This window comes from Chrysochloris asiatica, unplaced genomic scaffold (assembly GCF_000296735.1).
Source record: "Chrysochloris asiatica unplaced genomic scaffold, ChrAsi1.0 scaffold00127, whole genome shotgun sequence".
Lineage (NCBI taxonomy): Eukaryota > Metazoa > Chordata > Mammalia > Afrosoricida > Chrysochloridae > Chrysochloris > Chrysochloris asiatica.
The window spans coordinates 4,011,090-4,025,777 of record NW_006408645.1 but is presented as its reverse complement, the minus strand read 5'-3'; the positions used below and the strand labels follow the sequence as shown (position 1 = coordinate 4,025,777).

General features: G+C 42.8%; 1 protein-coding gene across 1 annotated transcript in view; it reads left to right on the top strand.

The window, feature by feature from the left end:
* ITGA9 (integrin, alpha 9) overlaps positions 1–14,688 on the top strand; it is a 497,442-nt gene that overhangs the window by 51,056 nt on the left and 431,698 nt on the right. Inside the window, exon 4 of the mRNA XM_006869158.1 lies at positions 3,400–3,523. Within this exon, the coding sequence (XP_006869220.1) occupies positions 3,400–3,523 (124 nt within the window). The remainder of the gene's footprint in view (positions 1–3,399; positions 3,524–14,688) is intronic.

The window sequence follows — 14,688 nt, the reverse complement described above, 5'->3', positions numbered from 1 at the left end:
CTGAGCCTGCTTGGTCCTGTATTCTGTGTTGTTACTGACGGAGCTTCTTACTGCACTTCCACCTGATCCACCATCTTTTTTGTTCTCCAGACTGCCCTTTTTGTTTTGGAATTTTCCTGCTGATCCTTCTTTAAAGATGTATCTTCTGTCACTCTAGCTGTTTCATGCTGGTCTGCTTGTCCTTCAGAAGGTTCTGGAAGGGACTCAGTATTCCACCTAAGGTCCCCTACACTACAAGGCTCCACAAGAAGCCTATTGAACTGGGCAAGTTCTAAAACCCCTTTTAGGAATTCCAGTCAGTTATAGGCTGCAGACAAAAAGCCCATTATCTTTTAAATCCATGTTTCCACAAAATTTTCAAAGCCTCTTCATATATCTTGTCAGAGGTCTGGTTCTATGAGCATGTTCATTTGCCAAAACTCATGAAATTATACACTTGAGATTTGTGCATTTTGCTGTGTGTAAACATCAAAAAACTGCAAAGCAGTTTGAACTGCAAGGTCGGTTGAACTGCCGTTCAAGCTCACCAGCTGCACCTTGGAAACCCTATACAGGTTCGCTATGGGTCGGAACTGACTCGATGGCACTTAACAACAAAACATTAAAAGAAGAACCATTAACCAATATTTGATTCTAGTTAAAAATATGCCCCAGGAGCCTGGGTGGCACAGTGGTTAAATGCTTGGTGGCTAACTGAAAGGTTGCTGGCTTGTATCCACTTTGCAGCTTCCAAGGAGAAAGATCTGATGATCTGTTTCTGTAAAGATTACAGCCAAGGAAACTCTGTGTGAAAGTTCTACTCTGTTACATGGGGTCACTATGCCTATCCAACAACAACAATAACAATGATGAAGCATTTTTGGAGGTAAAAAAGTCAAATGTTGGCGATTTTGTATGGCTTAACCTATAAAGGCCTTGAAGTGACCCGAAAGTAGAGTTCCCCAAATGTGCTTGCAGATCAGCAACTTTAGTACCACCTGGGAGCCTATGAGAATTGCATGTTTTCTGGCTCCATGGCCTACCTGCTGAGGCAGGGTCTCGGGAGTGGGATCCGGCATTCTGTGTTTTAATAAAGCTTCCAAGTGTTTTTTATGAAGTGAGAATTTTCATTTTCTTTATAGTGAGGTACAATCCATACTGAAAGCTGTAGTCTATAATTTTCATAAGTAAGTGTTTCAAATCCTCTCCACTGCCAGCAACAAGGTTGTGTCATCTACAGACACAGGTTGTTAATGAATCTTCTTCTAATTCTGTTGCCATGTTCTTTTTCATATTATCCAATTCCTTGGGTGACTTGCTCATCATACAGACTGAATAAGTATGGTGAAAGGATACAACCCTGGCACACACTTTTCCTGGTTTTAAACCATGCAGTATCCCCTTATTCTGTTTGAACAACTGCCTCTTGGCCAATGTATAACTTCCTAATGAGCACAATTTAGTGTTCTGAAATAAGCATTCTTCTCAATGTTATCCATAGCTTGTTATAATTCACAGTCAAATATCTTAGTATAGTCACTAAAGGACAAGAACAACTTTCAGTATTGATTATACCTCAATGTAAAGAAAATGAAAATTCTCACAACTGGACCAATAAATAACACCATTATAAATGAAGAAAAGGTTGAAGTTGTCAACGGCTTCATTTTGTCTTTGCATCCACAATCAATGCTCATGGAAGCAGCAGTCAGGAAACGAGGTGGAATATTAGGTAAATCCTGTGCAAAAGACCTCTTTAAAGTGTTAAAGATCAAGGTTGTCATTTTGAGGTCTGGTCCAAGTCTTGGTATTGTCCATCTACTCATGTTCAAGCTCACTGGTTGCTCCTCAGAAACCCTATACAGTGTCCCTATGAGTTGGAATAGACTCGACAGCAGTTAACAACAGCAGCAACACATGTGTGTGTCAGTTGGACAATAAATAAGGAAGACAGAAGAAGAACTGATGTATTTGAATTATGATGTTGGCAAAGAAAGTACCATGGATTACCAGAAGAACAAACACATCTGTCTTGAAACAAGTACAGCCAGAATGTTTCTTAGAAACAAGGATGGCAAGTCTTGTTTTTTGGACATGTTGTCAGGAGGGACCACCCCCTGTAGAAGGACATCATGCTTGTTAAAGTGTTGTTGTTGTTAGGTGCTATTGAGTTGGTTACGAAACTGCTGAGGCCTGCACCATCCTCACAGTTGCTGTCATTCTTGAATCCATTGTTATAGACACTGTTCCTACTCATCTTTTTGAAGGAATCTTTTTTTTTTTTCCCCTGTCCCTCCACTTTACTAAACATGATATCCTTCTCCAAAGACTGGTCCTTCCTGATAATATGTGCAAATTATGAGAGACAAAGTCGGGTCATCTTTGCTTCTAAGAAGCATTCTAAGTATTTCTTCCAACACAAATTTATTTGTTCTTCTGGCAGTCCATGGTACTTTCAGTATTCTTCGCCAACACCATAACTCAAATGCATCAGTTTTTCTCTGGTCTTCCTTATTCACTGTTCAACTTTCACATGCATATGAGGCTATTGAAAATATCATGGCTTGGGTTTGTTGTTGTTGTTAAGTGGCTTGGGTTAGGCGTACTTAAGTCCTCAAATTAACATCTTTGCTTTTGAACGCTTTAAAGAGTTCTTGGCATTAGATTTTCCTAATGTAGTATGTTGTTTGGTTTCTTGACCCCTTCTTCCATGAGTGTTGATGGTGGATCCAAGCATCAACATTCATGGAAGCTGAGTTATCTTCCCAAACTGGATATCAGATCTTGCCATTCATCTGCTTAAGACTCTGCAGCAACTTCCTATTGCATATACTCTAAAATGCCAGTTTGTCCCATGTCCTACAAGGTCCCCTGTGGCCTGATGTTTGCTCACCTATCTAACTTCTACCTCTTTTGCCTCATCATGTTCACTCCAGACCAGCCATCTGCGCTCCTTTCTTTCCAACCTCCCAACCTTTCTCGCCTTGATTCCTTGCACCTGATGTTGCATCCTCCCAGAGTACTCATCTCTGCTCAGTGTGGTTGGCTCTTTCTGCTTCCTGACCTCCAAATGACAATTGTCTTCTTTCTCCACACCAAGATTCTCTGATCCGCACCTCTACCTCTTTCCTGTGTAGCATGCAGCACTAGCTTTAGGAATTCTTCCATGTGTTGATATTTATGTTTATTGTCTCCTCCTAATAGCATCAAAGCCGCTCAAGCACAGGGGCTTTATCTTGTTCATGAAGTTTGTTGATGCACAGGGAGACTGCCGTGAGGTGTGCTGGATGTGTGTGAGAGGGGATGACTTTCTAGGCCTCTGTTTCTCTCTCCTACAGAACAGCCTAGTATTACCAGACATCTACTTTGCAGCCTCTTGGGGCCTACTTTCCTGCGCTAAAGTCTTCTCTGTCTCTGTAGGCTTGTGCCCATCGCTGGAAGAACATCTACTATGAATCAGACCACATCCTGCCACATGGCTTCTGCTACATCATCCCGTCCAACCTCCAGGCCAAAGGCAAGACGCTGATCCCTTGCTATGAAGGTGAGTGCTGATTGACTTTCCCTCCTGCCATACTCAGACCCTGTCCTCAACCATCCTAAATACCTCCCATCTTTCTCTGCGTCCCCAGCTTTCCAACCTTAATGAGCAGACAGTCCTGTTTGCCTGCAGTGACTGTTGAGGTAAGAAGGGGACAGTGGTTCCTGTCCCTGCCTAGCCTCACCCATCTCTGTCATGGAGTCAGTCAGTGCCGCAGAGCCAGTAACTGTATCAAGTTTTATGAAGTCCTGGGGACCAAAATTCACAGAACCTCAACCAGTGACAAAACAGAATTCTTGGGAAAATCACATTCTCTCTCTGGACTTCCGAGAGAGAATTTTCACCCAGATGGCTCATTCAGCTCCAGATGGTCATTAAGCTGCGGTGACAGCTCCTGACTTGCATCTGTGGGCAAATGCCCTAAGGCAGTGGGAAGAGAAGATCCAGAATTCAGAACACAAAAAGCTAGATTGCTAGCTAGAAACACCCAAACAACGGTCCAGCATCCAGAGCCCTCATAGTCTGACTTTCCTTCTCATATAGTCCTCAGAACTCTGGCGTATGCCTAGAAATTGAAGACACCGTGTTTGTAGTCTTAAGAGCTCGTCACCAAGGACATCCAGAAAATGTGTTTCCTCAGTTTCCGTGCTAGAACTTTCCCACACCTGGTCACTCTGGACAATTGAATCTGTCATTATTTAGCCCAGTCAGATGTGAGCTTTAAGGGTTAATATATGCTGTTGTTTTCTGCAGTGTAATAGCTTCTTATGCTTCCAGATTTACTGAGTCTAAGTCTGAGTCAGCTAGGAACCGGTCTCTAATCGCTGTGCTGTTTATATTTTAACCTTTCCCAAATTTATTTATTTGGACTGAAGTCTTAATTGGCATCTTGTCCACATTTCCTTTAAGGAGCTCTGGTAGCGTAGTGGTTATGAATCGGGCTGTGTACCGCAAGGTCAGCAGTTCAAAACTACCAGCTGTTCTGCGGGAGAAAGATGAGGCTTTCTGCTCCCGTAAAGATTTACAGCCTTGGAAACCCTGTACAAGTTCACTATGAGTGGGTTCCGACTCCACCGCAGATAACCACCTCCTTTGGGCCTCCCTGAGTTTTCTCAGGTTTTGAATTTTGTAGTCACCAAAGAATTTTGAGAAATGCTCTTTGGACACATGCATATTTCTATCATGTGATGGATCCTTCAGAGCCCTTAAGTAGGGGCTCAGCAGTTCGAACAGGACTTGCTGTGAAGTGGCCCCCACAGAATAACTGGCAGGGGCCTGAAGGAGATAGCAGCTCCTGCCCTGTGAAAAATGAGCTGTTATCTGTTCTTTTTCTTTCTGTGTGTGTATGCTTGATCATTTGACCAGCTCAGGAAATCAAACTCTGGCCCTATTTATGTCTACATTTTCCCAATCAGAAGAAAAGTAAACTTTATCCTAAAATTAGATAATAACATTTGTTAAAAGGAGAGGATAGGTAGTTAAGATACAAAAATACTATGTCAAGACTGAAAACACAGTAACAATTCTGATTGCATCAGCTTCTTTTTCCTTTTTTTTCTAGGAATAAAAAGGAGAAACACCCTGTAAAAACTAGTTGGGAGTTCATCAGCCTGGGGAAAATGAGATGAGGGGGTCAATAAAGGGTAATGAGGTGCAGTGATTATTGAGCCCAAACTTGTTCTGCAATGGGACCAGCACTTTGGTTTTCCCAAAAGGCAACATATTGTACAAGAGAAGACACATTGTCCCCACATACTCCTCTGTATAGCACCATCAGCATCAGAAAGCAAAAACGAGGGGAGCTAGGGTAAGATGCCAGTCCATACCATGGCTCATACTTAAATGTTTTTTTATTTTTTATTAAGCCATTATGGGGTCAGCAGTAGACCAGTGTTGGTCTGTGGACTTTACATGTTGCTGTTGTTGTTAACTAACGTCCTGTCGGTTCCAACTCACTGTATAGAGTTTCTGAGGAGCAGCTGGTGAGTTTGACCTTGTGGTTCAAGATGACCTTGCAGTTGAGTGCTTATCCTACAGTGCTGTACCATTCTCTTTTTTAATCCTCACAAAAATAGGTATTTTGCTTTGCTTGGGTTTAATTTTGTTGTTGTTAAGTGCTGTCAAGTTGGTCCTAATTTATAGGCTCTCTGAAGCTGTAAATCTTTATTGGAGTAGAAAGCGTTATCTTTCTCTCCTGGAGCAGCTGGTTTGCTGGAACCACTGAGCTTGTGTTTCAAATTCCACAACTTATCCTAGAGCCTCCATGCTCCCGTGGGCTGGAGTACAAGTGGTTTATTTTGGAAATGAATGCAGAAGACACCAACAGGGATCTAGGGGAGTGAGAGAGGAAAGGGTGTTATTAACCAAGTTACCACTGTGGGTATCCGGAGCTCGGTCCCTCTGAGGGACTTTGGGAGACTGTGTACAACACATATGTCATGAGGGGGCGGGGGCTTGGGTCTTTGTCTCATGTTTCTGTTCTGCTGTGTGTGTGGGCAGAGTGGGTGTCGGTGGCCAGAAAGAGCTCTCAAGAAAGAGATGTGGGTGCTGGCAGGAATAGTAAGAATACAGGATAGGCAGGCACTGGTAGACCTGCTTCTGTTCTGTTCTAGGCAAGGAAGCTGAGACACTCAGTATTGAATTAGATGGGCAGGATCACTCAAACAAACTCAGTCAAAAACGGCAGATCTGAGTTTCAAATTTCTCATCTGTCTGACTTGAGCAAATTATTTCGTGCTCCAGTGGTTAGTCGTGATTTCTGATGTTTGGTTTTTGTACTTTCTCCTTTGATTGAAAATTAAATAAAAGCCAGTTAATGACTCTTACACACAAAAAAGAGGGCAACAGTTTGAATGATCCCAAAGATGCAAGGATGAGGTGAGAGGAATGTGAACAAGAGCGGGTGAAATGAAGCAGCAGCAGCAGGGCAGGAGGCCGACTGAGTTTAGATCTGCTCCTTGTGTCTCATTCACAACAGGACAAGGGCAGATGTGTGTGTGTGAGAGGCATTGTGTGATCCCGCCCACCCCTCTAGGTGCTTCTGGCCAGAGCCAAAGAAGAACACATCCTGTGTAGCTAACTGGTCACAGATAACAGACCTCTGGAACATAATCTGGAACATAATTGCCAGAGCCCAACTAGATCAGCCAAATGCAGTCAATCTGTAGGTGCAGAAGTGAGAAATAAAGGCTAATGCTTATTTGCCATGGAGGTTTCAGGGTCGGCATGCAGTAACAGCTGACTGATATGTGGAGTCCCTGAGAGGTACAAACAGTTGAGTACTCAACGACTAGCTGAAAGATTGGTGGTCTGAACCCACTCAGAGCTACCTCAGAAGACAGGCCTCTCCATCTGCTTCTGAAAGGTCACAGCCTTGAAATCCCTTTGGAGTGGTCAGTCCTATTTAGTACATGTGGGGTTGACGTAATGGCCAAAAAATCACACAACAACAGTAACCGACTGAGAGAAGACTCATCTCAGGAACCCAAGCTCTTCATGCAGCGGTGGTTGTCGGATGGGCTCCCATCTCCAGGAGAGAGAGCTCTTTTGTTTGACTGTTGCTGGACCCCCCTGTGGTCAATGGCATGTCTCTGTCACATAGCCCCTATACCAACTTCCTGTCTTTATGAGGGTCTGGAGAGGTCATGTGACTGAGTCTTCTTTCTGTTCTGTCAATCACATGCCGGACAATGGAAAGGCAATACAGCATGGTGGCTAAGAGCCCAGGCTTGGGCCAAGAATGCCAGAGTTCATAGCCTGTCTCTGCCTTTTATTTAACCTCTCTTTGCCTGATCTACCTCAAGGGGCTGTGAAGAGAATTAAGTGAATTAATACTTGTAACCAGTTCTTAGAAAAGTGACTGGTGTTTAATAAGCAAATATATACATATAAATATACATATTTATATATTTTTATTATTTATGGGCTTATCTATAAAATCATTTGTCATTGATTCTGACTCATGGTGACTTCATGTGTGATAGAATAAAACTCTGTTTCATTGGATTTTCAGTGGCTGATTTTTCAGAAATATATTACCAGTACTTTCTCCCAAGGTTCCTTTGTGTGGACGCAAACTTCCAACCTTTTGGTTAGTAGCTATGCATGCTAGCCTAGAGAGTTTTATGGTACACGTGATATCTATATATCTGCTTATGTATTATAAAGGGACCCTGTTGGCCCTCCCTGTAGGATACTTTCTGGGCTGTTTAAACCTACCAGCTGCTCGATGGGAAACAGGAGGCTTTCTGCTTCTAAAGATTTAGGGCCTCAGAAAGTCTATACGGGGCCACTGTGAGTTGGAATCGACTCTATGGCAGTGGGTTTGTATACTGTATGCCAAGCAAGTGTTTCTTTAAAAAAAAATTTTTTTTTAAGTTTTTATTGTGCATTATGTGATCTTTTACATGGGAAAACATTAGCTTTACATTCATCTTATCGTATTTCGTTTCGTTGCATTGATTACAGTTCCCTCCATGCATCATCAAACAACTAAAGGGTACACCCCTCAAGCCTGTCCCCCGGTCGTCAGCACACAGCCCCTCTCCCTCTCTAAGTCCAGAGTCCCCAGCCACTCCATCTCTCCACGTCCTTGTTTCTGCCTCCATCTCTGGCATTACTGCTTCTCTGGGTAGGGTCCTGTACTTCACTCATCTCCCTTGTTGGTTCCAGAGACCTCCACTTCTGGACTACAAAATCAACCTCTCCTCTCCTTTTGTTACAAAACATCTACCTTTACATTTCCATCCCTTGTAGTCAGTCCTGATAGCAATTATTCACTATTGTACTACAAGAGTCTTATCCCCATCTCCTTTCATCAGCCCTGTCCTAATCAATTGGAAACCAGTCAGTGGAGATTCTACCTTCCCCTGCATCCTCTGGAATGAGGCTCCCTCTTGAAAGCTTGTAAACTTGCCATTGTAGGCCCCCCCACCCCCCATATTGGGTAGCCGATGTCCAAGTTGCCCAACCCTGTCAACCCTGTGTACTGAGGGGATGGGAGTGATCCTCACTGTAAAGATTTGTTCCCTCATTTGAACTACTACATCCATAAGTATAGGTCAAGTTCATCAAATTGTAGCAGATTACTCTTTTTTTGTTTGTTTTTTTAGCTCTTCTTTCTTCTTCTAGTTGAGTTCTGATCATCCAGTCATTGAAGTCAGGTCAAGTGGGTACTGTGTGCAAGTATGGCTGTTCTTGTGCATTTCCCCTCATTTTATATCAGCTAGACGCTTCACTATCCACTCTAGTCCTCTGTGGCCATGGCACTGTCTCTGGGCCCAGGAGTCCCCATGTCTTGCTATTCTGCTGGCCAGTCAGGTCTCAACCCAGCTTCGCAGGAGTCTATTGAACGTGGTCAGACTTAGTTCACAACTTCATGACTGTTTTTCCCCCACTTCCCCTTATGGGTGACCAACATGGTCACCAGCAGACCACATGCTGCTCATGTATTCCCCTTGAGTCTTAGTCTTAGAAGGTGTTTTACTCTGAGAGGACCTGACCACTTGCCTAGATGGCTCCTGGGCAAACAGCTTGCTTGTTCTTGTAGTAGTCAATTGGACTGCTGTTACTGTTTTTTATTTTTCCTGTTTGTCTTTCTTTCAAGAAGTATCTTCTGTTCTTTTAGCTGCTCCAGGCTGGTCTGCTTGTCCTTTCAATTGGAGATTTCCAACCTCAGAAGATTCTGGATGGGGTTTAGGATTCCACCTATGGTCTTATGCAATGCAATGGCTCCACAGGAAGCCTCTTTTACTGGACAAGTTCTAGCTCCCTTTTAGGTATTCTGATCAGTTATAGGCTGAAGAGGGACTTACAGGCTTTCTATGGTGATGTTTCTGGCCAATCCTTTCTCTCTTCCTCACGTCTCTATTTTACAATGGTAGGCAAGGAAAACTATGATTCAAATGACAACCAAGCATCTTAACATTATTTCCCTTCTTTTATCCATTCAAACAATGTCTCAATCCTGTATCCCAGAGCCTTGTTGTTCCAAGGTTGTGCATGCATCATTATTTATCTCTGTCCCACTTAGTCCATGCAAACCTACCTAACTGTTCTCCTGTCCGCCTTGTTCTTCCATTCCCCTCCCTCTTCTTATTTACTGCCCCCCACCCCAACACCCAATCTATCCTGTGTCTATTCCCTGCCCTGTGCTCCACCTTCACCTCCCTCCCCTCACCTGACCCCATACATCCTGGTGATCAGTAAAGATTTTTTTTTTTTTTTTCCCTTTTAAGATGGGTTCTTTTTCTAAATCTTTTACAATAATGGTCCTATATAGTATTTCTCCTTTTCTGACTCATTTCACTCAGCATAATATCCTCAAGGTTCATCCATGTTATGTGGTGGCTTGCAGCTTCCTTGTAGCTTCAAGGTAGCATAATACTCCATTGTGTGTATGTACCACAGTTTGTCTATCCAGTCTTCCATTGATGGACACTTAGGGTGTCTCCATCTTTTTGGTATTGTAAATAGTGCTGCTATGAACATTGGTGTGCATATATCTGCTTGTGTTTTGGCTCGTATTTCTTGTGGGTAAATACCAAGTAGAGGAATTGCTGGATCATACGGTATTTCTATTTCCAGTCTTCTGAGGAAGCGCCATATTGCTTTCCAGAGAGGATGGACCATTTAAACAAGTGTTTCTTAATCACTACAGTGTGACTACTTTGTCCCCCAGGGATAACGAAGGGTAGAGCCCACTCAAGCTTACTACATACTTATCATGCACTATGCTAAATACCCAGTTCCAAGACTCAAGAAGTTTCTGTCTGCTTTGGAGAACAAAGAGGGAACATGATGTTTGGAAAGTGAGAGAGCCTGTTGAGCACGATTGTTGAACCTCTGTCTGGGGACCTGAACTGCATACCAGCACAGAGGGCCAATAAGGCAGGAGTATTTCGTTTCACAACTGGAGACACTGGGCCCCACTAAGTGTGCAGCCTGTTGGGGCCCATGGAAGAAAAAGTTGGTGGAAATCCTCTTTTGGCCATAGCAGTGGGACTGTGCGTGTAGGAGGGCTGCTTTCTGTGCTTGCACTTCCTGAGAAGAAATGCAAGGACCACAGGAGGGGTGTGGGAGGTTTGGTTGAAGCCCACCCTTCCATGGCCTGCCTTCGTGACTTGGAGCATGCCACTCAGACTTTCAGCGGAAATGAACTCTGTGATTTCTCTCCTGGTTTACCATATAGGGCTATTGTGTGGAGCTCAGCACAAGCACAGAGAAAGTGCTCACACAAACCACCGGTGGTTCTGTAATTGTGACTTTGTAATGGGTGTCCAGGAGGGTCAGCTGGGCTCTCTTCAGAACGTCAGAAGATTGGTTTAAATGTGTGGACATCTTTGCACAATGTTAAAAGCTTTCAAATTGTTAAAAAATTGGATTTTGCTATGGCATAGAGATATTTTTCTTGTGATGATCAGGTGCTTCCTGTTTCTGGTGGGGTGGGAAATGCTACCAGAATATCCTGCCCAGAACTGGGAAATGTAGAGGGAATAGGAAATAAAAATGAATTTAGGGTGTGAAGTAAAATAAACTCATGGCACATACCCTTAAGTCAAAACAGTTTATGTTTGATATGGGAAACATTGTTGTTACTGTCATATGCTGTTTGGTTCTGTCATAACAAGTGAGAAAATAAGACTCATTGGGGCCACATATGGAGAAACTATTTGTAATATAAAGAGCAAGTGCTCTAAAATGTTGGTTACTATTAACTGAATCATGGTATTTCAGGGCTCCCAAAAGTTAAGTCAGAATGTGTTATGAAATGAAGTCCAGAGATTTCTTCCATCCTTTGCCCTGGAGCCCACCAAGGCAAGAATCCAGAGCTTGGCAAGAGTGAAATGATAGATGGAGTCATCTTTATGTTGTGACTGAAAACCCTAGCTAATTTGGAAGGAAGGAGACCTGGTGGTGCCAGCGTTAAATATGTGACTGCTAACTGAGAGGTTACTGGTTCAAACCCACCAGCTACTCCATGGGAGAAAAATGTGGCAGTCAGCTTCTATAAAGGCTTATAGTCTTGGAAACCCTGTGGACAGTTTTGCTCTGTCCTCTAGGCTCACTATGAGTCTGAATGTACTCAGTGGCAGTGGGTTCATGTAGAATAATTTGAGAACAGTTTGTGGGATAAAGCACTGGACTGAAAGGTTGGTTTGAACCACAGGGTCGACAGTTCAAACAACCCAGCTGTTCCTTGGAAACCCTATACAGGGTCGCTTTGAGTCAGAACAGATTTAACAGCATTTAACAACAGCAGTGCTAAAGTAATAAAGAGATAAAATGTTGATAATCAAATGTATTTAGAGGCAATTAGGCTACCGTGATATATTAGCCGTAGATTTCAAAATCTGGTTTGACTACTCATTTACTCTGGAGCCCTTGGGGGCTGGAAATGATTAACATGTTTGACTGCTAAGTGAATGAAAGGTTGGAGGTTTGAGTCTGCCCAGAGACACCTCTGAAGAAAGGTCAGATGACATATTTCTGAAAAGTACGCTATTGAAAGCCTTGTGGAGCACAGTTCTACTCTCTGGCAAGCATGGGGTCACCATGAGTCAGGGCGACAACTACTTGCTACTAGTATTGAACTCATGTGCACCTATTTTCTAGCTGGGTAACCTGAGCCTCAGTGCCTGAATTTGTAAAATAAGGAGAATAATACCTACATAAGAGGGTTGTTTGGAGGCATATACAGGGCCTAATACACAGCTTAGCGCAAACACTTAATAAATGTGAATTGTCCGATTAATTTTCAAGTAACATAATAACCATCTCACAGGTGGTCAGAAGGTGTCGTGCAGATCCTCCATTAGTGACTTGACAGTGGAGGGAAGGAAGCTGGGCATTACTCAGATGATTTCAAGAGCCCTTAAACAGATTGGTGGTGGTGGTGGTTGGTGGTGGTGTGCCTTGGAGTCGGTTCCAACTCATAGCGACCCTGCACAGGGTTTCCAAGGCTGTAAACCTTTACGGGAGCAGAAAACCTCAACTTTTCTCCTGTGGAATGGCTGGTAGTTTTGAACTGCTGACCATGAGGTTAGCAGCCCAACTCATAACCACTATGCTACCAGAGCTCCTTGAAAAGAATAGAATGTCCTAAATACCTTTGAAAATCATGTAGACCATATTTACAAAGTTTGCTTGGTCAGCTCTCCTTCCCACTTTGTATAGATTATCTAAAGTTTAACTCCTGCCATGTTTAAATTATCTTGAATTTGAAATTAATTATTGGACTCTGAATTCGTCAAATTTTACTGAGCTTTACAATTGTATGTTGTTTCCATAGATTTCTCTGCCACTCTGTTATTGGGAATGCTGCTGGTACTGTAGGATAAGCATAGACTACGAACACAAGTTCAGTGGTTCGAATCTGCTGGCAGCTCTGCAGGAAAAAGATGAGACTGTCTGCTCTAGTTAAGATTTATAGCCTTGGAAACCCTTTTTGTGGTTAGTTTGAGCTGGAACCAACTCATGAGCACTTAACAACAACAACTGTTTAGTATTAGGAGACGGATGAACAGGTGCTGGCCTTTTATTTCTAAGGTGCGGTGGTTTGCCTCTCTGAAGCCAGTGATTATTTCTCAGGATGGAATCAGGTCACCCATCCAAATGTGAAGAGTCCACTGCCCTAAAAGTTGGTGGTTCAAATCTGTCAGCCACTCCACAGGAAGCTGTGATATTCTGCTTCTATAAAATCATGGTCTTGGAAATCCTATTGGTAGTTGTCCTCTGTCCTGTAGAGTTGCCCTGAGTCTGAATCAACTGGACAGACACAATAACAACAACATTGAAGGCTGCTGCTCCACAGGGAATGAAAATCATGTCAAGAGCCTTTTACAAATGAAAAGCAATTGAGTTTTGTTTTGTTTTTTGCTTTGGAGAGAGCCATAAAAGGCTTAGTTGATCTACTTTAAGCTTCAAGAATAAGCCGGATAAATTTTTATTAAATAAAGATCGCCACATTTCCATAGGATTTGATGGTTTCCAAAGAGCTTTCACAAGCTTTGTCTCACTTAAGTAAATACAGAAAATTAAAAAAAGAGTATGCAATTCTATATTGTAGCCGATTAAGCCAGAGGGTAACTGTGAGAGGAGAAAAGGAGGAGAGCCCAAGGGCAGCCACGGCTGAAAGGGGAAGACCACAGAACTCTGGCCCCACCAAAGCTTCCTTTGCAGTGCCAAGCTTTTTTTATTAAGCAAAACCATGTCTGTACTTCAAGTGAGTTGCTCTGCATTGTGTGGAATTATCAACTGCTTAAATAGCATCTTTAAATATTTTCCTTAACTGATGTCTACATTTTATAACAATCTCATTTTCAGAAATTGGATTATCTGTTTGATGGGTCTCTTGGATCTTGTTTCTCTCAGAAAAACAGTCAGGTTTACCTACAGTTTATTCTGATGCCAGTGTTATGCTGGGTATATTAACATGTATGCTTTTACTGAGGATTCATTTCTTTGGGGGGAGAGAGTAAATTATTATTATTCCCATTGTACAGATGGAAAAGCTGAGGTTCAGTGAGGTTAAGTTGTTAAGTACCATATTGTAGATGGTTTCCAAGGAGCAGCTGGTGTATTTGAACCACCAAGCATGTGGTTCATCATGCCGATACACATGCTCATTCTTCAAGAGTACCAAGGACTAGAATTTCATTGGGAAACCTTACTCCAGCTATCCTCCAGTCCCGATCCTACAGCCCTGATCCTGTCCTTTCAGACTTTGTTTTTCATTTCCCAAATTCAGACGTTCAAAGGAGCACAATTTGAACCCCGGGAGGATGCCAAAACTGCCAATTTAATGTGGTATAAATCTATGAACAAAGAATTCTTCAGGGAAGGGATGTTGTTAAGTGCCGTTGAGTCGATTCTGATACTTAGAGATCCTGTGTAGGGTTTCTAAGGCATGTCTTCTGGGTTTGAACTGCTGACCTGGTGGTTAGTAGTCACGTGCTTTTCCTATAGTGATGGAAACACTGCCTTCCGAACAGTGTGAACCTAGGTGGAGGACATGTTGAGAAACAATAACCTTACATCTTGGTATTTTTGCTTGGTCAGAGTTTCTCTGATTTGTAGAAATACTTTTTGACTTACCCTCATATCTAACCCTTGATCTTTCTGTGGGACGGTTTCATCCCACAACAGAATTTCAGGAATGGAACAGGAAG